Raw genomic sequence first — 22,446 nt, 5'->3', positions numbered from 1 at the left:
GCATCACGTGCATATCCTCTATTTGGAAGGGAATTAGTTTTACATGGGGAGCTGGGGTAATGTAATTACTACCGGAGTACCAAAAACAGAAAGGGCTAAATCTAGTACTTACTCTGGTCACTTTAGCTTCAGTGTAAAAACAGTGTTTGTTTGGGTTGTTTTTTTTTTTTTTTTTGAGAAAGGGCTTCCACACCCCGATCCTCTCACTTCACTTCATCAGTTCATCGAGCTCTTTAAACTAGTTTAAAACGGGGGCGTTCAGCAGGGACCTTAACGTAGTAGATCTAGCTGTTTTCGAGCAGCAGCGTGCTCCCATCGTGTGGGCAGAGCTAAACGCTCAAGTAGCTTCGTCCCATTGGTTGATTTGACCGCCAGCGCTTTGTGGGCAGGAATGGAGAGAACCACGTGGAGGGTTCGTTTTGTTTTTCCCACCTAAATTCAGAGCAGCCACGCCTCCTGCGCGAGCACTGCCCGTTAAGAGCGTTCATTCTCACCAGCGTTCTGGACCAGTATTCTAATGAACCCCGCCCCCTGCGCCACGATTGGCTGGTAGTTTATGCTCAAACGTTCCAGAACTCTGTTTGAATCTGAAAAGGACGGGCTGCCTGTAAGCAGAGAGTATTAGCCAATCAGAGGGCAGAAGGCGAGCCGCTGCTGTCGAATCATTGCCAAGTGGGCGTGGTCTGTTTGAATACGGGTGGGAAAACAGCGTAGCGTTCCGAGCTGCCGTGAGGATCAGTGGATGCTGAAACTGGCGGAGTTACATGATGCTGCTCAAAGAGCCTCTAACGACTCCGGCGACTCGATGAGTTCAGACAGTGAGTCTAACGTTGAACTTCATCGCTTCTCTCCTGCGCTTTCCTCCTTTATTTCGCTTCGTGTTAACAAACTAACATTCATGCTGAAGGGAAGTTTCATTCGCCTCAGAAAGTGACTGAATTCGGGCAAGTTTTGGACTGAAACTCGGCGGCGTCATGAAGGCTCGAGAGGACAAACTTTTACAGTGCGCGTGGGCGCTTTTGCTCCTCGCTCTGCCTCCGTTTACCGCGGCGCTCGCGGACCCTCCGCTCTACCACGGACATGTTGCTGACGGGGCGCCGGCAGGGACCGCGGTGGCCGGACTCGTGCTGCCCGGCGGAGGCACGTGCCGAGGCTCCTTGCGAGGCGAGCGCGCGGAGGACTTTGCTGTGTCCTCCTCCGCGGACGGGCGAGGGCTTCTCCTGCGAACCGCGAAAAGTTTGGACCGCGCGCTAAAGGCGAGCTACGTTTTGCGCGCGCTGCTGCTGATGCCGCCAGGCTGTTCGGGCGGCCGGGACGCAATGGCCGTGACCGTGCGCGTGGACGTGCTACCCGGAGGCAGGCGGCGACGGCGGGAGGTGGCCGGAGAGCCGCATTACACCGTGGCGGTACCGGAGGGCGCGAGACCCGGGGATGTGGTGTTCACGGTGCCGGACGAGCGCTTCGTCGAGCGGCGCTTCGAGGCGCAGGCGGACGGCGGCGGGGCGGTGCGCGTGCAGCGCGACACCGGCCGCGTGTACCTGGTGCGCGCGCTGTCGGCGCCCACGCACATTACGCTGAAAGTGCACAACGCCAGAGGTGAGGCTGACCTTAACTCCCCTTCCGTGGCCGATCGCTGGGGATTCAGAGAATCCAGTGGTTCATTTGTGGAAAGTGTCTTAATCAAAAATGATTGGAGTAGGTGAATGCATTTTAGAACTGTGATTAAATTAACAACAACAACAACAACAATAATAATAATAATAATAATAATAATAATAATAACCACAATAATGTTGTATTGTCACAATAAATAATGAAAAATACTATTATTATACCTAATAGTATTATTATTATTATACCTTTAACGGTACATGTATACACTGTGTTTTCATATATGTCTTTCTTATTATAATATTCAATAAAAAAAGCACTGCAGTTATGAAAAGGTACAGATGTTCACCGTTCTCCTGGGAGAGTGACTCTAATAGAGCCTTACGATACACTACTGGACCTTAAGAACTGTCTTGAACCTTTTACCGTACTTTTACATTGTTTGTACCTTAAGAGCCAAAAATCCGCCCACATTTCTTTTGTTCTGACAGTGTTTGCTATATGGGCTGTGTATCAACTTTACATGATGATGAAAGATCACAATATGGGAAGTGTTTGTTATCTGAAGTTTTGGGGTCAGTTTGAGTTTGAGATTCGAAGGACGTTTGTTAAAGCACTAAAGAAACTGTGGACAAGGGATGTGGAAGTAGTTCACGTTATGTCTGTAGTGTCCTTACAGTTTGAATACTGCCTCTGGAAAAGGGCTGGTCTTAAGTGCGTAGACTTGAAAGGCACACTTTTCTACTGTGCGGTGTTTCCTTGCGCTACTTCTGCAGCAACCCTGCACTGCACAAGTTAGGTCCAAACCAATATATTTCCACATATTCCTCTGCATATTTGCATTCTTTAGTGAATGGGATGTAAACAGTCATTCAGAGTGGTTTAAAATGGTTAACTGTAGAGAAACTTATGGACTACAACACAAAAAACAGCCACTTTATTTACTACCTAAAGTGACCGGTTAATCAGCACGAGTCTTCTGAGTGTTATGTAATGTTGATGGTGGAAACATTGTGGTAGATCTAGGATGACATGATATTGGAAAAAATGACATTGCAATACTGCAGTTAATATTGCTAAATTAAAAGGAACAGGAATTGTCACCAGATTTCTTCAGAAGTCAGTGATCCAACATGATATTAATTGTCATGCTATTAATTATGTACTTTGTGCATGAAGATCGGAGTAAAAAAAAATTATATTGGGCCCACGTTGCGATGATCATGCTTAACTGATATATTGTGCAGCCTTAGGTAAATCTATATAAAATGAATGTTTTTAGGGGAACAGATTTGCACACCCTGCATGTAACACTCCACCATGGGTGGATTTAAAAGGCCTAAACCATGCCACTGAACAATGACGATACCTCAGGCATCAGGCAGCATGTTTTGGTCAGCTTTGGTAACTTTTAAGGTCAGCACTCTCTTTTTACACCTGGTTCCTGTCTCCACCGCTAGGACCAATCAGACTTGGTACGTTTCTGTAGAACGGATCATTTGACTGCAAACCACTCGGAATGACTTTGTTTACATTACGTTTCAGACTCCAAGTGAAAAGAGACGACTGGAGTCAATTCTAGTCCAATTGCGATCATTTTTAGGGGCTTTTTCAGGCTTTAGGGCCACAAGATGTCAATAATCATGCCAACAACAGTGCAGTTTGGAACGCTAATGCTAGCCAAATGAACCTAGCTGGCTGTTGGTGGTTGATGTTTGATAGTACGCCACATTTTTCTAGACCAAATTTACACTGTACTGACATTGTGTTGCATTTTGTCCAAAGTGAAAGCAGTTAGTTTGCTGAAAGGTGTTGCAGAAGCAAAACATTGTTCAGACTTGCTGTCTACACAGGCACAATACATGTGTACGACGCTGTGTGGAGACCAAAACATTCCCAAATTCTGTGAATCGGAGAATCGAAACTTCAGCTTATGGTGTCTACAGCAGGCACATGGCTTCAATGGACCTCTCCTCGTTAGTCATTCAGTAAATCGGGGAACATATGGTCACAATATTGAAAAAGTGAGCCGTGAAACAGAGCAGTTGTGGCGCTAGCCACTCAACTAATGGGAATAAATTGTGACATGTTGGGTAAACTGAAATAGGGTTGGGTAAACTGAAATCAAGCATAGTCAGTGTAAATATTTTGATGAAGGCCACTAATTTGCATTGTGAGTTTAGATGAAGTGGCTTGGGTCTTTTTTTCCGCTAATCAGGGCCTTAAACATGAACCTACATCCACTGTTTGTTTGGAGTAATTAGGAGTGTTTACGCACCTGGAAGTCACCAGAGACGGGTGCTTTGTGTGTGTCCGATACCTTGTCCAGGACAGAGTCCACTGATTATGAGGGGGGCGCTGGAGTGTTTGTTTTTGTATGTCAAGACCCTATCCCTCGTTATGTGGCTGCAATCACCTCAGCTTCTGACTTAAGGCGGCTAGCGGTTGTGTGGTGGATTAAGAGGCTGAAGTATGGCTCATGACATGTTTACTCGACAAGTGTGGGGTAACTCCGGGCCTGTTAATCATGTGTAATCAGCACTCGCAAGCTCATCAGTCTTCACATTTACCAAGCTGTCTAGCAGCTGTCGGCCTCATAGTCGACCTGCTTTGGCATTTCTCTGGAAGTAGAAAATGAACTTGGTGAAAAAGAACATCAAAAACATCTTAACATTCAATGGAAGTCAGTGTCATTCTGGAGTATATATTGCGCAGACTGGAAAGGCACACTAGTCTACTGTGCAGCTTTTCCCAGCCTAGATTACTAGACGAGTGCAGGGTAACTTCAGAGCTGTTAATCATGTCTAATTGATAATCTCATAGATAATCTCATCTACCAAACTCTCTAGCAGTTGCCGACCACCTAGTCTACCTGCTGTGGCATTTCTCTGGAAGATGAATTCATTACTTTGACATGCTGAGCTTCTCCCTTGACAGTTTTGCTTTCTTTCTTTGTATAATTTGATGCTGCGATAAACATCAGTGTCTGAGCAATGGTACTAATCCACTAATCCGCATCTCACACACAGTGCTAACCTCTTCTACAGCCATGCAGTGCAGCCTGCGCCTCCTTCTTGTCACCTCACGTTCGCCAAGGCTTAATTTCCCTCTTTGGTGCCGCTGGTTCATTGTGGTCATTTGAACAGAGCTGTCACTTTAAACACACACACACACACACACACACAGCACCAGCAGAGTCCTCTCGGCGGCCCGGTGAGGAAGCAGCGTAGCAGGAACAGTGTCCCATTGGCAGCAGGTTTGCTCTGTACCTCGATTAGCGCAGAGATGCTGTCAGCAGGACTGTGTCCCCAAACGCGCATGGTGAACACTGGGTCTTCTGGGAGATAATTATGTGGGAAATCATTGTCTAGCCTCATGCTAGCACTATTCCATTTGTTTATGTTTGTGTGTGTGTGTGTGTGTGTGTGTGTTTTTGCAAAGCAGTATTTGTTTTCTCCGGTTTAGTTGATGAGTTTAAATAGAGTCGTCCCATCTGTGTGCATGGGCTTTGGGCTTTCTTACTCCGCATTCCCTCTCTTCACTCTTTGAAAAGCCACACACAGCACAGTGTAAGCACAACAGTTAGTAAAGTAGTGAAGTAAACACATACAGCACATAACGCAGGAATTACCCATGATAACACATATGTAACTCCGGGGCAAGTGAGTTTCTAGAAGCTTGTATTTTATAGGAATATGGATGTTCGCATTATTATGGCCACATTCATAGTTTTGACATTGTGATATTTTTGTAGAGTTTACAGTGATAGGATTCTGGAAAAAATAGAGGGTATCAAAACACTACTAAGACCATTCACTCGACTTTGTGCTCTCACATATGAGGCTTTATGCTCTAAATGGGTGTAATTTGAGCCTCAGTTAGCTGCACATTTTTGACTACACATCACTGTCCATGGATCACTGGTTCATTAGTAATTTGGATGGATTGCTTTTGCCTTTCGTGAGCATTTTATTACAGAATGTTTTGTTCCTGCCAGCATTTTTTTTACCCGTTTAATATAACCCGTTATTGTAATAATTTAATTCCTTTTACATTCAGTTACTAAATGCATAGGTACAGGTAATTACTGTTCTGGATCTTGTACACACCCACATGTGGCAACACACCCACAACAGACACATTTGGGTACGCAGGGCAGGGATATGTTACAGTAGTTCTGTTAAACAGTTATTTGCAAAAGTGGAACTTGGAACTCTAGGTGGCTTCTGTTTGTGCTGGAAGGCCGGACCTCCTTTGAGAAGTGGAGCTAGGAGTCAGAGATATGACGGACTTACCGCAACATTATAAAGCATGTTTACCTTAAAAGAATAGCTTTTAAATCATTGACCTGTTATAAGGAGAATAGCACCTCTATTGTTGCTACTCTTGGCTCAGCACAATGGTAACTGCACTAGGTACCTTTAGTGAAGAAGCGGGCAGGACAATACTCAGTTACCATACAATACATTACCACAAAACCTCAGTCCACATGCTTCTTTCACTTTCAGTGACAGTTCTGTATCTATCAGTTCGGTTCTGTATCTGTCCAGAAATGAAAAAGCATGTTTTTCCCCCTTCCTTACTGTAGGGGGAGCCCATGAGTAAAAAATACCAAATCTTGTATAATGCTTCTTTAATGGGAGGTGACAGGGTGGTGGTGGGTTGCAAATATTATGGCGTAACAAAGTAGTAATGGACTTGAGATGGATGTTAGATTTGTAGGAAGAGAGGCTTCAGGCATATTTCTCCCAAAATGCAGATATTTCATAACTCAACCTTATGCAAAACATTTTGATCACTTGAATCTATTATTATTGTATATACAGCTTGTCTAGTCCCTGTAGAGAAGTGTCGCCAATAAAACAGGTCTCTCTGGAGCAGATAAACATGAACCTATTGGCACTATGCCTAATGCCAGGTGTGGGCTAGAGGGGTAATAAGCCCCCAGCATTAAACTGTGGATCTGCGGAACTGTGTTTTCTAAAAGTGCTTTTTAGTATCCTTGATTATAGACAAAAACAATGAATAAGGTGTCCCAATACTTTTGTCTGTATACTGTGTAACACTAATTTGTGGTCAGGTCATGGTTTGGCCATTATCCTATGAAAAGCAGACACTTGCACTGCACCTTCAACCTACTGTATATCCTATATCCACACCTCAGGCCTTATGTTCTATGCATATGTGTCCGCAGTACAGGATGGCCAACACCAGCATGGTTGACTCACTTGAATGTCAGATACCATTTAATTAACAAGCTACTCATAGAGCACCAGGGGTTAACAGTTTGTCCTGCTCCATTAGCTGCGGTAGCATTAGCATGCAGTGTGCCTCTTCAAGACTGCCGGGGCAGCCTTCTAATCCCCATAAAGACCATCCCTGTGGTGCCTCCGCTGGCTTGGTAAACACTGATAATGGCTCGTGTGCTGCATGTGCAGAGCCTTCCCCACGCTGCGCTCCTACAAGCACTTTCTACACCACCTCCAGGTAGCACAGCGGCTGTGAAAGTTAGAAAATCCTTACGAGGAATGACTTTATGTTTCCGGGAACACCTAAGACACGCCACATGAAGAGCCTGCCTGGGGTGATGCACCGGGGAGGCTGGAGCAGTGAGGGAAAAGATGAGACGAGCTCAGTGTACCCCTTAGCTGAGCACCGCATAAACAGACATCCGCTCTCTGCGCTGAGCAAATCTCTATTAGATTTGCATCTGACTGGAAATAATCCATGATTTTCTGCACACTGATAAAATCTGCACCATGTGTAATGACTGCACATAGTTAGCCAACCTTGCCAATCTGCTCACGCATTTTCCGTCTGTCCTGTATCCAGTTATCATTACATTTTCAGCTTCTGTCACCTTGTTCATGTCAATAAACCCGTACCACACAGAACAGTGAGAGCGTCAGGGTGTAGAGAAGGCTCTAACAGCACTAACGCATTAACAGCAATGCCCACATCTTGTGTAAAGCTCGCTGTCCGAGTCTAGTGGCCTTTCTGTTGTTCAAGCCCCGAATTATCTTCCCATCCTGTCCCTGGCGTCTTACAGGCGCGGTGAGCGTAACTGTAGGTGTAATTAGGGCCTCACGGTCTTTAGCCTCCACACACATGCGCAGTCAATCAGAAGAGCACCTCTCTCACTGTGGCCAGAGCAGACAGCATGAGCTGGGGACTCGCCCAGGTCTCAAAGACGCCTGTCAGCTTCTATTAAGCTCTCCAGCGCTTATGGTGTAGCACGCACCAGAGCCACAGCCAGAAATGGAGGAATATGATAATAACAAAGTGCTAGCTCTTCATGCACCCTTACCCTCTCCTGCTCAGGGCTGCAGAGACCTATGAAGCGCAACGGTCAAGACAAGCATTGCAGCTTTAATCAGGCCTGAAATTTTGATCTGACCTGAAATATGTAATCTGAGAATATTCCCCCCCTTAAATGTGACCTAACCAATGGCAATGTTGTTCCCACCATGACCTGAACCAAAAGGAACCAAAGCTTCCCAAAAGCATCTTAGAACAAAGATGTTTCTTAAATGGTAGAACAAGCAGCACACTTTACCCCTTAGACAGTGCATGTAATGCTACACATCTTCACTTTTATAACTGCCTTACTATCACATTACTGTCATTATTAACATCGGCTTCATGGGCCCTAGAATAGAACCTGGTGGGACTCCACAACATGTGGACAATCATGGCGGGTTGGGCCAGACACAGAGGGATGAACACTCGCAGAGATGGGTCCTATGCAAGTAATTTATTAAACAAAATGAGACACAAAAGATGAGACAAAAGATGCAGCAGCTAAAGGGCATAAACGTGAACACAGTGATCAACAAAACCAGAACATGGCCAACAAGAGGGTGAAAACAAACAGACCTGAGACCGGGGGTTTAGCTGGGGAACCAGCTACTTGGCAAGAGCGGCTAGGCCGACCCAACCTGGGACTGCTGCGTGTGAGAAGGTCGCCTAGCTGGAGCGAGAGTCGTGGGTATAACTTAGCAGATAGCAAGCGAACCTCGCTGAGTACTTATACCGCCCGGTGGCTTGCTCGCAAACGAGGAAGTCATGCCGAAACTGGCCTAAACACAACGTGGTCAGAGACGGGAACCTCCTCGGCTACCTCAAGGTTCCAAACCATTTCATTCTCGGCCAGGCTACCACTTAAAATGTAACAGTAAATTTAAGCTAGAAACTTAAGACATAGCTATATGTAACATGAAATTCTATTCCTATGTGATGTGAATGGCATGAAAGCCAGCTCTGTCCTGTGTCTGTGAACCAGCAAGGGATGCTACATAAAGGCCGCCAAACTCGGTTAAAAATCTTCGGATTTGGAGTGAGGACATTCCAGTGACCACTGAGCACCCAGTAAGCAACTGACAGTTTAAGGCCACCCTGATCTGTCCTAAATTTGTCCATAAACAAATGCTGTTATATAGGATTATTTGTAATTTATTGAATTTCTGACCAAGATATGGATGTTAATCAGGGCAGAAACCAAAGCCGTCTTTTTATTATTGTAAGTGATGTGGTCTGAATTGATCAGTGTCCTCAGGGGGCATATTACAAACATTTACTCTGGACAAAATTTTGTCTTTTTACTGTCTTTGTGCTGACTGGGTAGGCAGGTAGCAGCCTATTGGTTAAAAGGTCAACCACTTAACCCCTTAACACTTCAAGGCTTATTGCACACTAAGGCATATTATTCAGTAACTTTAGGGACTTCTGTGCAAACTAATGGGGCTATACTTATAAATAATATAAGTAATAAAAGTGTGTACTAACACTTTCAGCCCGCAGCAGGCCTTTTAGGTGGTTAAAGATCCACAGATAAATGATGTCATCTGGCCTCCCTAGAGAAATCACTGCCTCTAACAATAAGAAACCCACACAAGAAATTTGAACCCGATCCAACCGAGAAATACTTGGACACACACTGTTTTTTAAGCAGATATCAGGGGTTTGTCAAAGTACATGTATAAAATAAAAAGCACACAGCTGGACAGTATACAAAGATGCTCAAAACGATGATGTTCATGAAGCAGAACATCAATTATTGCCCCTTCAGGATGTGTCAGACAGCCATGGGCAGCTGATTAGATGTGTTACTGATTGGACATCTGAGAAGATGCTCGGCCATGCGGTCATTCCTTGAGGATTACTTCCCAACACTGGTCATTACGGCCACCAGAAGCCCTGCACATGGCTTACCCCACAGTCCGGGGAAGATGCAATAATAATGTGTAAATAGATAAACGGGTCATCAGTTGAATGGACCATGTCCTGTCGTCTAACCGCAATGGTGGAAAAAGGCGCATTTACCCATTCCTGTCTGCATGAGTGCTCTTAACTGTCACATTGAGATAAAAGAAGGAATTGCGAATGCTCTGAGGCTCTCTGCAGACCACCAGTGTCTTACCCGTTTATTTAGATCATATAATTAGTCGTTTTCCCATCTGCTGTGTTTGGCCTGAGGACCGGCCTGTGATGCTGCACTCACGCACTGTATAGACAGCCATTATAGAAATGTACACAGGAGATTTCACCCTGCACTGAGTGATTCTGAACAGTAGGCAGTGTGTGTGTGTGTGTGTATTAGAAACAAAGGGAATTTAATTGTGCCTGTGCATGCATGCTGGTGTGAGAGGGTGAGGGTGTTCAGAGGAGAGAAACCGCTTCAGGATACATCGTTGGGAGGAAGCAAAACCTTTATAGAATGGTCTTTTTTGGTTGTAAATGAAGCCCTGGAGAGTTGTTTGGGTCTGTTTGAATCAGTGTTACTGTGGGACAGTGGACCAGGCATAGTTACAGGGAGAGTTGTGCACTGGTGGTAAGGGCTGCAGGCAGAAGCAGAAGGCTATGTGTGTTTGTGTGTGGGGGCTATGGCTGTGCACTGTGATCGCCAGAAGTGAGGTGAGAGCTGTCAGTCATGCGGATAAATGAGTCTTGCTGCTGTTGAAGTAGGCGATTGCTCACTTTTCCCATTCAGGATGAGCTCGACTGGCTCCATCCGAAAGGGTTCTAAATGTCCTCTCAATGATACGAATATAATCAAGTAACAGAAAGGTGAGACCAAGACCAAGCCTGAAACTTATGGTTATCCCGGACGAGCCCCCAATTTTTGCTATGGCCTGGCTCATTCCAGTAATACAAGAGCTTTACTGTTTTTGGAAACAGGAAAAAATGAACCTGATATATTGTGTACTGGAGTACATTTGTTATTACAGAGCCAAACACAGCAAGATTTTGCCATTTCGCCAGTGCCATCCATTTACAGACAGGTCTGGTGCTGGTGTGGAGCTGCCTGACCATCATACCAGTGTTTAAAACACAACAGATGCTAGTTTCTGCTGGTCTGGTTCTGGTGTGGAGCTTCTTGACCAGCATATCAGTATTCAAAAACCCAACAAATGCTGTTTTGTACTGGTCTGGTGCTGGTCTGGTGCTGGTCTGGTGTTGGTTTGGAGCTGCTTGACCAGCATACCAGTGTTCAAAACACAACAAACATTGATGTTTGCTGGTCTGGTGCTGCTATGGAGCATCAACACAAAGGGTCATGAGAGTCCAGGTGAATCTCATTACATCAGCACACGTTCAACCTGAGATAGCTTCTTTTTGTTTTTGCTTAAAGTTACAGTTTAATATGAGATGAGGAAGTGTGGTCTGAACTCGCACAGAAGCACTTGCTTAATTGCCGCAAACGAGATGCATCGTACAGAGTGCTGAACGAGAAGCTCTGTTCTGTGCCATCAAACTCTCCCCCGGGAGCAAACACACTTAATGATGGTAGTCCATCAACGCTCATGCTCTCTCTCGCTCTCTCTTCTTCCCACTCCCTCCCTTCCCTGCTCAGTTCTAGTCCCTGTAGTGATCCCATTGTCCACATTCCCCTCCTCTCTGTTAATTGAACTTCATGCCAGTGCAGTAGCCACCCCCTCCATTGTGTTATAATAGGTTATCGACAGGATATACAGCGTGGCCCAGAGCATTTTTTAATGATGAAATAGGACAAGGTCATCAGCACCCCCCCCCCCCCACACACACACACACACACACACATACACACACACACACTTCACCTCCCTTCCATCCCCTTGCTTGGTCCGGGTTAAACTCTGCCAAGCCTAAATCACTCAGGGCCCCCAGAGCTCCCTCTGTTTTTTTCTTTATCTTAATTGTTAAATTGGTCACACTGGCTGGGATTTATTTTAATTCCTGGAGAGGAGGCTTGTCACTTTGTCTCCTTCTCCTCTCTTTCGGAAATCCCTTACTTCCCTTACTTCCGCAGTGAAGGAAATTGCACTTGAAGCGCTCTCAGTTTAAACACACTGATCTGGGGATTTCAGCAGCAAACTTGTTCATTTGAACTGGCAACCCGCGCTGCGAGCTGACTGAAGTTATATTAGTGAGATCTACAAAAGAACAACAAAAAAAAACATGACTAACAGCAAGGGCTTCCAGCACAGCCAAACACTGTTTCATTAGGAGATCAATAGAAAGTGATTGTTTACCCTGTTTCGGAAACTGGCTGCTGGAAAATGTGCAGCGTTCTCCTCACAAATGTGACATGAAGCGCTCGCTATTGTGCGTCCACAGCTAAAACGTGGCTGCCTGTTAGAGGAGGATGAATCCTGCAGGTGTCAACAGCCAGCACCAGACCTTTCTCACAGTTGCTGGTTTCCTCTGCCTGCTTGGCTTTGATTCAGGATAAACAGATCACTGTGAGATTTGTGTCTCACAGTTCTCCTGGTCCTCTTCTCTAGTCCCTCACTCCTGAAATGCTTTACAGACGCCACGCTCAAGCCTTCTGACAGTCAGGCCTATTAGCATGAAAATTTCCTAGGCTGGCTGGCGGCTTGTAGGGCCGACCGTTTTGATACAGGTTGTGTGATCAGCATGTTTCCTCCCCGCTTACCCTTCCTGTGTGGCAGCCAATCAAGAGCTCGCCAAAGCACTGCCTCTCAGTAATTAGGCGAGTTCTGTTCACAGCTAGCATCTGTGCTACCTCTCTCTCTCTTTCTCTCTCTCTCCTTTGTCTGATGAAATGTCTGATTCTGGTAGATTTGGTGTGGGAGCAGTAGAAGGGTCCAGGCAGAGGGACCCAGTGCAGACAGTGTTAAGCAGACATAGACTTAATTAGATCATTAAATATGTTCAGGCTGAGGCTCCGCATGTGTTTAGGCTGAAGGCCCAACAGCAAAGACCCATTCCCATCTGCCTCTTTCTCCTTCTGTCATTCTCTCTCCCTCTCTATCTCTTCTCATTTTTCTCTCCTTTCTGTCTTTTGCTTCTTTTTCTTGTTCCTTCCCCCCTTCTCCATCATTCTAACCCTCTCTCTCTCCTTCTCTCCTTCTCTATTCTTTTACTCTGGTTCTGTCTCTCTCTCGCTCTCTCTCTCAATTCAGTTCAGGTTGGCACTCAACAACAATGTTGCCAAAGCATACAAAATTACATTTGAAAAATATATCAAAAATAAAAACAAATAAAAACAATGAAAACAGTCAGCTAATAATAAACTATAATTGTAAATAACTAAAATTTGCTTTAATTTTTCATGAAAACTCTAAAATAAAAGTAGCTTACAGTATTTATATACATTCTTATTTACAGTAGTTTTATTAGGGTGGTGGGGTTTAATTGGGTGTGGGTGGAGTATACATGATGATGTCACTCACTGTCCTTCTGGCGGTGGCATGTTGCCACTATTTGGCGGCGTGAGGCGCTGGTTTGCCTTTGCCAGATTTGGGTGGATGCTCTTTAGGGTTTGGGTGAAGTTTTCTCGGATGATTTTGAATTTCGAGCAGTGAAGGAAGAAGTGCAGCTCTGTCTGGACCTTGCCGCTCTCACAGTGACCACACACTCTCCTCTCTCTACCTCTCACTCTTCCTTTTTCTTTTTTTACTCTTTGTCACTCTTCTTCTCCCTCTATCTTTCTTCTTCTCTCTTCGCTCTCTCCCCTCTTTCTCTCTCTCTTTTGCTCATTCTCTATTCTCTCTCTTTTACTCTTCCTGTTTCTCTTTATACTTTTCTTTTGCTTTTTCCCCCTTTCTCCCCTCTGCCCTCTCTCTCGCCTCTTTGTCTCCCTTCCTCGTTCTTTCCCATTTCTTTCTGTCACTCACCCTCTCTCTCCTGCCTTTCTCTCTCTCTTTTCTTGCTCTCGCTCTTGCTCTTTTTCCTCTAACCTCTTTCCTCTGTACTCATTCTGACTATTATTTGTTCTCTCTTTGAGTTTCTTTTTCCTTCCCCCATTTTCCTCTCTCTTTCTCTCTCTTTCTCTCTCTCTCTCTCTCTCTCTCTCTCTCTCTCTCACTCACTGTATGACTGTATCTGGTGTGACCCACATATTCAGCTTGTTGTGAATGAACACCTGTGATTCTGAGCCTTAAGCCCATAACTGCATGTACACCTGCCTCATGGTGTGCAGGGTAACAACACACACACACACAGACACACACACACACAGACATTTATTCAGGTCTCCGATCCTGTGATGCTGACTGACTGTGCTGTGGCCCTGCGTATCGAGGGTCAGTGTGGGTCCTGGCGGGTGTAAAAAGTGGAGTGATGAAGAGAATGTCGGAGATTGAGTTAGACAGGGCAGGGTGGAAAAAAGAAAAAGCATAAGCATGTGCTGGAAAGTTCCTGGCCCACAGAAGCGTGATGGGAAATCAATATTATGTAAGCATGGCAGTGAGAATCCCTCCTGTGTTATTATTGATTTCATACGGGACCACAGTACAGTCCTCGGTGATCATTTGCATACTGCTTTGCAGCTCACCCTTTTGAGATGCCAACTTCAAAGGGGGAAAATAAACTGCCAGCGAAAAAAGAGCTTGTTTAAAGATTTAAAGGCTGCAGAAATCAATTAAGCAAATATGCAAAAAGCTCTTTGGTTTATAGACGGCAGAAAATCAACAAACAAACACGGTTAGCGTGAGATTTCACGTTCAATTGGAGCCTGTCTCTGAGATGCGGGCGCGGGGAACTCGACTTGCCTCATAAAAATGAATTCAGGTACTGTAAAAAAACACCCCGGTTTGTTGATTGTGTTCGTATGAAAGGAGCGGAGACTGCATCTCTGTAGTCACACGTAGGGGTGGGCAATATGCTAAAAATATTATATCACTATACTTAAAGAGTTTCATGATACACAATAATAACTGTGATATATGTGATTGCAAGCAAAATGCATCTGTAGCCAGATTCTTAAAAACTACTATTCAGCTACTCTCCCATACTCTCCCATACCCATACGTGATTCCTATTCAAACAGTGCTGCACTTTATCTAATTAAACAGCACTATTTGCACTGTTTGTAATTAAACAAGCACTGACAATAACTTCAATATGCTTAGGATAAGCTGTTCAATATTGAACAGCTTTTATCCTTTCCTAGATTTGACATCTGAGCCAGCGGTTAGCTGAAGTCTGAGGTACTCCAGTGGGTTTTTGAGGGAGCGAACAGCAAAATGGAATGGCAAAAAGCTAATGGACTGGGGTTAGCTTTTAGTCTAGCAGATATACTCATTCACTTTCCTGGATTTTGCTTCTGAGTTCCTTTTCTGATGTGTGGTTAGCTCTAGTCTGCGGTACTTCAATTGGTTAGCCACAAATTCTTAAAAAATACTCTCCCAGCACTAATTAAACAGCACTAATTACACTGTTTATAATCAAATGTGCAGTTGATCAGTGTTTTTCAAGCACTGACGATATTCTTGATATCCTTAGAAAAGCATATTGTGTATCACAATAACTAAATATATCGTGATGCAATAAAATATCATCATATTGCCCACCTCTAGTCACTCGCTATTTTACTGAATTCCACACACTTTCTCAAAAGGACGTATGTAGTCGTTTATTCACTCCGGTCACAAACTCAAGGAGACATTTTAGCAAAAGGGAAGAGAGCTTGTCGCACTATCGCAATAAATCGTGCCACGTGAGCTCTCAGACTGTAAAATGGGTGCTGATATATTGACGATGGTGTTCAGAATCCAATTACAGTGATTGTAATCTGGCCAGCGTTTTCTCACGAGAGAGGGATTTCACAGCTGTGGAACGAAGAGGGAGAAAACAGTCGCTTTCCTTGGCTAATTAAACGCACACTGGAACGTACATCAAATGCGTGTCCAATTCGGTGCTGAGAGGGAGCAGGAGCTCTGCTTAAACCTCAATTAAAACGAGGAGAATTTACCACTCTGTTACCATCAAGTCGCCAGGGGAACACTAACCATCCTGGACGAAACAGGACAGACAACAGCAACTGTGGTTTTGCTGCGTCCGTAGAGGAACACAGAAGAGAAGGGTGTGTGCAGTGTTCACTAAAGCTTTGTAAGGTGACCTAGCACTGACTGTGCATTTGCTTCACTTTCCCACACTCGCCTCTCCTAGTCTTCCTTCTCACTGAGACCGTGAGGCTGGCTCTGTGCACCTCAGCATGGAGGAGACAGGTCAGAGTAATTTATCTGGCACTGCTGTCAGAGGAAAACTTAACGGGAGGCAGTTAACCCACGTGCCCCCTCTCTGTGAGAAAAAGGCATAGTCTCCTGTTCTGATGACTCCACTGAGGAGCGTCAGCTTTGATAGAGATCATAGTCTTTATATCTAGAACTTTATGTATAGAACTACACAGCAAGATCATTCATCTGGTCTTCTGTTATACCATATACTATAGTGTATATTCTTAGCTATAATCTGAGCAATCATTTTCTATGTACAGTATGGTTCTAGGAAATATCTTTAAAAAATTATAAATAGTAAATGTGACTTTGGTTGGGTGAAAAATGCTGAAATGCGGTTTTACCTGGCCACTAAAAACCCTGCCACAGCTTTGCGCTGATTGGCCGGTTAACATCACAGGAGATAGATTAGCATAGTATAGCACAGTTGTAACAACAACATTGTATCATATCATGTAATCATTCACAAGTCTAACTGAATAGTGCTGCTGTCCTCTCGGTGTCCTTTTGGCAGGCCAACTGTTCTAGCTTTTACCATAGAACAGATACCCAGTCACTTCTCTGGATTTCGCTTCTGAGATCCACATTAAATCCCCATCTGAGTGTGGTTAGATTTAACCCTTCGGTTCTCCAGGCTGATTTCGAGGGTGCAGACGTTACAGATGGCAAAATAGGGTTAGCTAGGGTTGGCGGCTAGGGATAGCTTTTAGCCTAGCACAGAAACACACTCACTTTCCTGGATTTGTCTTCCTCTTCTGGTTTGTGGTTTGCTCTAGATCGAATTGGGTTAGCCCTTAGCTTGCTGGCTTCCCCCGACTTTAGCTTTCTTGCTTGCTGAGATTGAGTTGCCTTTCTGAAGGACACTGGCACTGGAAAAAAGCTGTGTTCACAACACCTGGTCCACATAGCACATAGTCTGACCTAGTGATTAGTGAAAATTGATTAAAAGTTAAAACCACCATTCTGTCCTAGCTAGGGCTGCACCATATATCATCATTGCAATGTGCACATGCACAATAGTCACATAGCAGGACATGCAATGTCACATATGGCAAATTAAATAATACACATCATGCTACAACTTGCTCGATATGAAGGGAAAATTCCCACCTTTCTCATTTTCCATGACATATCTACCTAGTATCATCGATTGTACTCCAGTCTTTGATACACAGAGTGCATTATTAATATCACAACATGTTGGATCACTGAAATTCCTGTATTTTTTTATATCGCAATATGTCTTTTTTTCAATATTGTGCTGGCCTACTTCTAGCAATTGTGTTTTACCGCGTCACATTTTTGCTAGTAGTCTGGCTTTATGTAACTTTTATGGGTGTAAACTTAATCAAGATTGTTAAGTAAGGTGTTTCAGGAAGTGGCCTGTTTTTTAAAGTGAATTTTAGAAATGCTGTATGTTTGGGAGACCAAAATATGTATGTTCACCCCCAAACCCGAAGGACAGAAACCTTTACAAGACATTATAGTCAGTAACATTCTGGTGGAGACTGTCTACAATATCCCCTCATATCTCCCTGTCTGGCCAAAGAGAAGCAGGGCACCCACTCAGCCCTCCGTCTGCTAATAAACCATGATTCATAGTTTTGACACACAAGATCACCTTCCTCCTCCTGAGTGGAGCTCCCCGCGTCCTCTGAAGAGCACACCGTAAAACGTCAGATTATAGGTTCGTGTCTGTGTCTGCTGGCCCACTCAGATGTTTCTCCAATCATCTCTCTGAAACGGCGTGCCAGCGACAGCGGCCGGCGTCCACCAGGCCTTAAAGAGCTAAGCTCACCCCAGTCCGTCTCCCGCACTGCCGTCCTCAGCTGGATTGATTAGCTGAGACGTGATTGGAGACATGAAAGGAGCGTTTGTGTTGCTCCGAGCGAGACAAGATCCATGACAGGCTTGGATTGAGGGCCAGACGCCGCGTTCCACGGCCGGCACTGAAACAAATGCTCCGCCAGAAAAGGGGGAAAAAAAAGAAAAAGAAAAGAAAACTCAGGCTGTTTCCCCCACGGGGCTTTCGCACATCCACTGGCAGGGATCTCGTAAGAAAGATGAAACCAAGCCGCTTTCATACGCTCTGCACTTCATCATATCGCTCCGTCTAGGTGGTTATTTTAGGCTCTTAATTTCTCTGTTTGATACAGTTATTACATCATTTTACAGTCCAGCGCCCTGACAGAGCTAGCCATGAATTATTAACGGGTTTCGTTTCATGAACTATTTATGACATAAAACAACACATTTCACATTAATAAAGTTCCTCGCCTCAGCAGTGCTACTTCAGGACACTCGTTCCGTGCGTCCACTGTCAATATAGACACGTGTGAATGCGCTTGTTAATGTGAGCGAGTGTCTCGTTTCGAGAGTGTTTATGGGCATGAACTTATAAAGAGTGAGTTCTCCACAGAGGATATTAAGGTCAGTCTAGCTTGTAGGCTTCACAGCATAATTTAATTTACAAACATCATGTGCAAGTGGTAACAGCAATAGGCTGCTATTATTGTTCTGATATTTGCTCATAGGTTGTACAAATTTGCATGAACTGGGTTTAAACTAGACTATACTGTGGTGTACTCACTACTAGTCGAATTATGGACTTACCAATGCTGCAGTCTACCGCGTCTGTAATTCTAGAGCTAAGGCAGGAGTTTGGGCGGTTTCCACTTTTTCATACTGTCTTACCCTCTCTAAATATTACTGTGGTATACAGTATTACTGAGTATCGTTAGCTGTGCCAGTTACACAAGTGGTTGCAAAAGTCAAATTAAGATGCTTTTATTGTCATTTCAGCTCTGTACAAGTACACAGTGGAATGAAACTAGGGTGCATAGATATAACAGGTAGGTAGTGAGTATAAGGTGCATAGATGTTTAACAGGTAGGTAGTGAGTATAAGGTGCTTGAATATTTAACAGGTAGGTAGTGAGTATAAGGTGCATAGATATTTAACAGGTAGGTAGTGAGTATAAGGTGCATAGATATTTAACAGGTAGGTAGTGAGTATAAGGTGCATAGATAATTAACAGGTAGGTAGTGAATATAAGGTGCATAGAGGGTTTAACAGGTAGGTAGTGAGTATAAGGTGCATAGATATTTAACAGGTAGGTAGTGAGTATAAGGTGCATAGATATTTAACAGGTAGGTAGTGAATATAAGGTGCATAGAGGGTTTAACAGGTAGGTAGTGAGTATAAGGTGCATAGATATTTAACAGGTAGGTAGTGAGTATAAGGTGCATAGATATTTAACAGGTAGGTAGTGAGTATAAGGTGCATAGATATTTAACAGGTAGGTAGTGAATATAAGGTGCATAGAGGGTTTAACAGGTAGGTAGTGAGTATAAGGTGCATAGATATTTAACAGGTAGGTAGTGAGTATAAGGTGCATAGAGGGTTTAACAGGTAGGTAGTGAGTATAAGGTGCATAGAGGGTTTAACAGGTAGGTAGTGAGTATAAGGTGCATAGATATTTAACAGGTAGGTAGTGAGTATAAGGTGCATAGAGGGTTTAACAGGTAGGTAGTGAGTATAAGGTGCATAGAGGGTTTAACAGGTAGGTAGTGAGTATAAGGTGCATAGATATTTAACAGGTAGGTAGTGAGTATAAGGTGCATAGAGGGTTTAACAGGTAGGTAGTGAGTATAAGGTGCATAGAGGGTTTAACAGGTAGGTAGTGAGTATAAGGTGCATAGATATTTAACAGGTAGGTAGTGAGTATAAGGTGCATAGAGGGTTTAACAGGTAGGTAGTGAGTATAAGGTGCATAGATATTTAACAGGTAGGTAGTGAGTATAAGGTGCATAGAGGGTTTAACAGGTAGGTAGTGAGTATAAGGTGCATAGATATTTAACAGGTAGGTAGTGAGTATAAGGTGCTTGAATATTTAACAGGTAGGTAGTGAGTATAAGGTGCATAGATATTTAACAGGTAGGTAGTGAGTATAAGGTGCATAGAGGGTTTAACAGGTAGGTAGTGAGTATAAGGTGCATAGATATTTAACAGGTAGGTAGTGAGTATAAGGTGCATAGATATTTAACAGGTAGGTAGTAAGTATAAGGTGCATAGATATTTAACAGGTAGGTAGTGAGTATAAGGTGCATAGATGTTTAACAGGTAGGTAGTGAGTATAAGGTGCATAGATGTTTAACAGGTAGGTAGTGAGTATAAGGTGCATAGATATCGAGAGGGACTGATTATTGCTGGTTTGCTTCCACACAGAAGAATTCCATTTGAATCATGGCCTGAACGTCACCTTTTAGCGCCCATTTTTGCTAAATAGTAGTGCCAACAACTAAATAATAGGGGTCAGAACTGTACTTTCTGGAGTCATGGCATTTCCCCGTGCAGAAGTACCTGCAAACAAAGAAGCTGTTCTTGTAGGAGGCAATAAACTTCATGGGAAAATGAACCAATCATCCAGGTCCATGCACAGCACCGGGAACAGATAGAAGGTGAAATGAGAATGGCTCTGCTGTGTGTGGACTTGTAGCCGGCCAGCTAGACCTAGATAAGTTAGCTAGCAGGCCAAACACGACAGCACAGACCTGGCTCCTGTCAACTGAGGCTCAAATTACATACAGCCCCAGAGAAATGAGAGAACGGCCTCGTTCAAACTGCAAGCAATTGTTTTTGTCACATGGGTTCTTTAACTGCAGCTTGTCACCATCCTCGTTTTGCATTAGGCTAGAAGGCAATAGTGTATGTGTAGCATTGCGCCCTTCAGCACTGCTGCTAGTTATTTCTCCATGGAGCCGCTGTGAGAAGTGTCGTCAGCGGCTCTTGCCGCCCGAAGAAAGACCGCCGTTCCCAGAGTGCTGCGTTCGAGGCTTTAAATGTCTGTAATCATATTAAAACCATTTGTGTACCAACACGCTGTAAGCTGTCAGTTAGCGTGCTTTCAAATGGTGTCAGAGAGAGATGCTTGCGCTCAAGCACTGCCACTCGTTAGTGTGAGTGTGTGTGTGGTGGCTGAGTGCTGTGAGCTCTCCTCTCGACGCCTCGCACATGCACTGATTGCACTTTCCCAGCCCAAGCAGAGCAGAGATGGAGGCGATGTGGGTAGACAGGAATGGAGGGGGGGGGGTGTTAGGGGTTAGGAGAGTGGGGGGTGTGGGGAGCTGGTGGTCTTGGGAATTTATGTCTGCTATCAAAAGCCTTTCATCTTCTACTGCACACTGTAATAATTGAATGGCACAGTTGTCACCATTTCATAGCACCTTTGCATTAGACTAGTCCCCATCATCAATAATGCAGCACTCAAATAAGACAGCATTCATTACAGGGATCAGGGATTCTCTTCTTAAGCAGTCCATCTCTCTCAGCTGTTCTCTCTCTCTCTTGTGCGCTTTCTATCTTTTAAAAGAAAAATGCCTCACACGCTCTTTTCCTTTTTCTAATCCACTTACACAGAGCCGGGCTAGCCTGTTTGTTTTACCTGCCATGTATCCCATGTAGGGGTGTAAAGAAATATTGATATATTAAAGTATCGTGACATTATGGTTTGCAATACTATATCGATGCATATGCATATGATGGGATGACAGTTTTCCTAAAATTTGATTAAAATATAGCAGTATATCGCCTTGCCTACAGTATCGCAATATATCGCAGTATATCAAATCGTAATACCCTGTATCATGATACGTGTCTTATCACCAGATTCATGCCAATACACAGCCTTACTCCCATGGCAGACTGTGGTGGCCAAGCTCTTCTGCCAGTGGCAGACAGGCAGTCTTGGTGGGAATGTGTTCCGGGCCGTGGCCCTGTGAGCCTCTTTGAGGCCCCATGAGGCTCTGCAAGCCTTTACGAGACCTGACTGCTGTCCGGATGCCCGCTGGCCCAGCACCCCCCGCAGCTGATCTGTGGCCTGCAGGCTGAAGGGGGTCAGAGGTGCAGTGGTTCACCCCTGAGCTCCAGCAGGGCAAATCAGAAACACATGGTGTGCGATCTATAGCCTCTTAGAACCCCCTTCAGTTCTCATCTCCGCTCCACACCTCCCCTCTCCTCAGCGTTTCAGCTTTGAGGGAGAGCCTTGGCAGAAGAGTGAATTCTCTCTCTTTCTCTTTCTCTCTCTGGCTCTCTTTCTCAATGTCTTTCTTTCATTATATTAACTCTTACTCTCTCTCGTCACATTAACTCTCTTATATATTAACTCACTCCCTCACTTGTCACACTAACCCTCACACTCTGTCTCACTCTTTTCACATCAATTCTCACTCCCTCTCTCTAATCATATTAACCCTAACCCACTCGTCATGTTAACTCTCTTACTCTGTCTCACTCTAGTCACATCAAATCAAGTCACATTAACTTTCACTCACTGACACTCTCGTCACATTAGCTCTCACTCTCTGACATTCTC

At 44.3% G+C, this 22,446-nt stretch overlaps 1 protein-coding gene across 1 annotated transcript in view; it reads left to right on the top strand.

The window, feature by feature from the left end:
- The first annotated feature begins 757 nt into the window (after positions 1 to 757).
- LOC140556314 (neural-cadherin) overlaps positions 758 to 22,446 on the top strand; it is a 156,355-nt gene continuing 134,666 nt past the window's right edge. Inside the window, exon 1 of the mRNA XM_072680080.1 lies at positions 758 to 1,596. Coding sequence (XP_072536181.1) covers positions 975 to 1,596 — 622 coding nt within the window. The 5' untranslated portion in view covers positions 758 to 974. The remainder of the gene's footprint in view (positions 1,597 to 22,446) is intronic.

The sequence above is a fragment of the Salminus brasiliensis genome, chromosome 5 (genome assembly GCF_030463535.1).
Source record: "Salminus brasiliensis chromosome 5, fSalBra1.hap2, whole genome shotgun sequence".
In the NCBI taxonomy this organism is placed as follows: Eukaryota; Metazoa; Chordata; class Actinopteri; order Characiformes; family Bryconidae; genus Salminus; species Salminus brasiliensis.
This window is presented reverse-complemented; position numbering and strand designations above follow the sequence as displayed.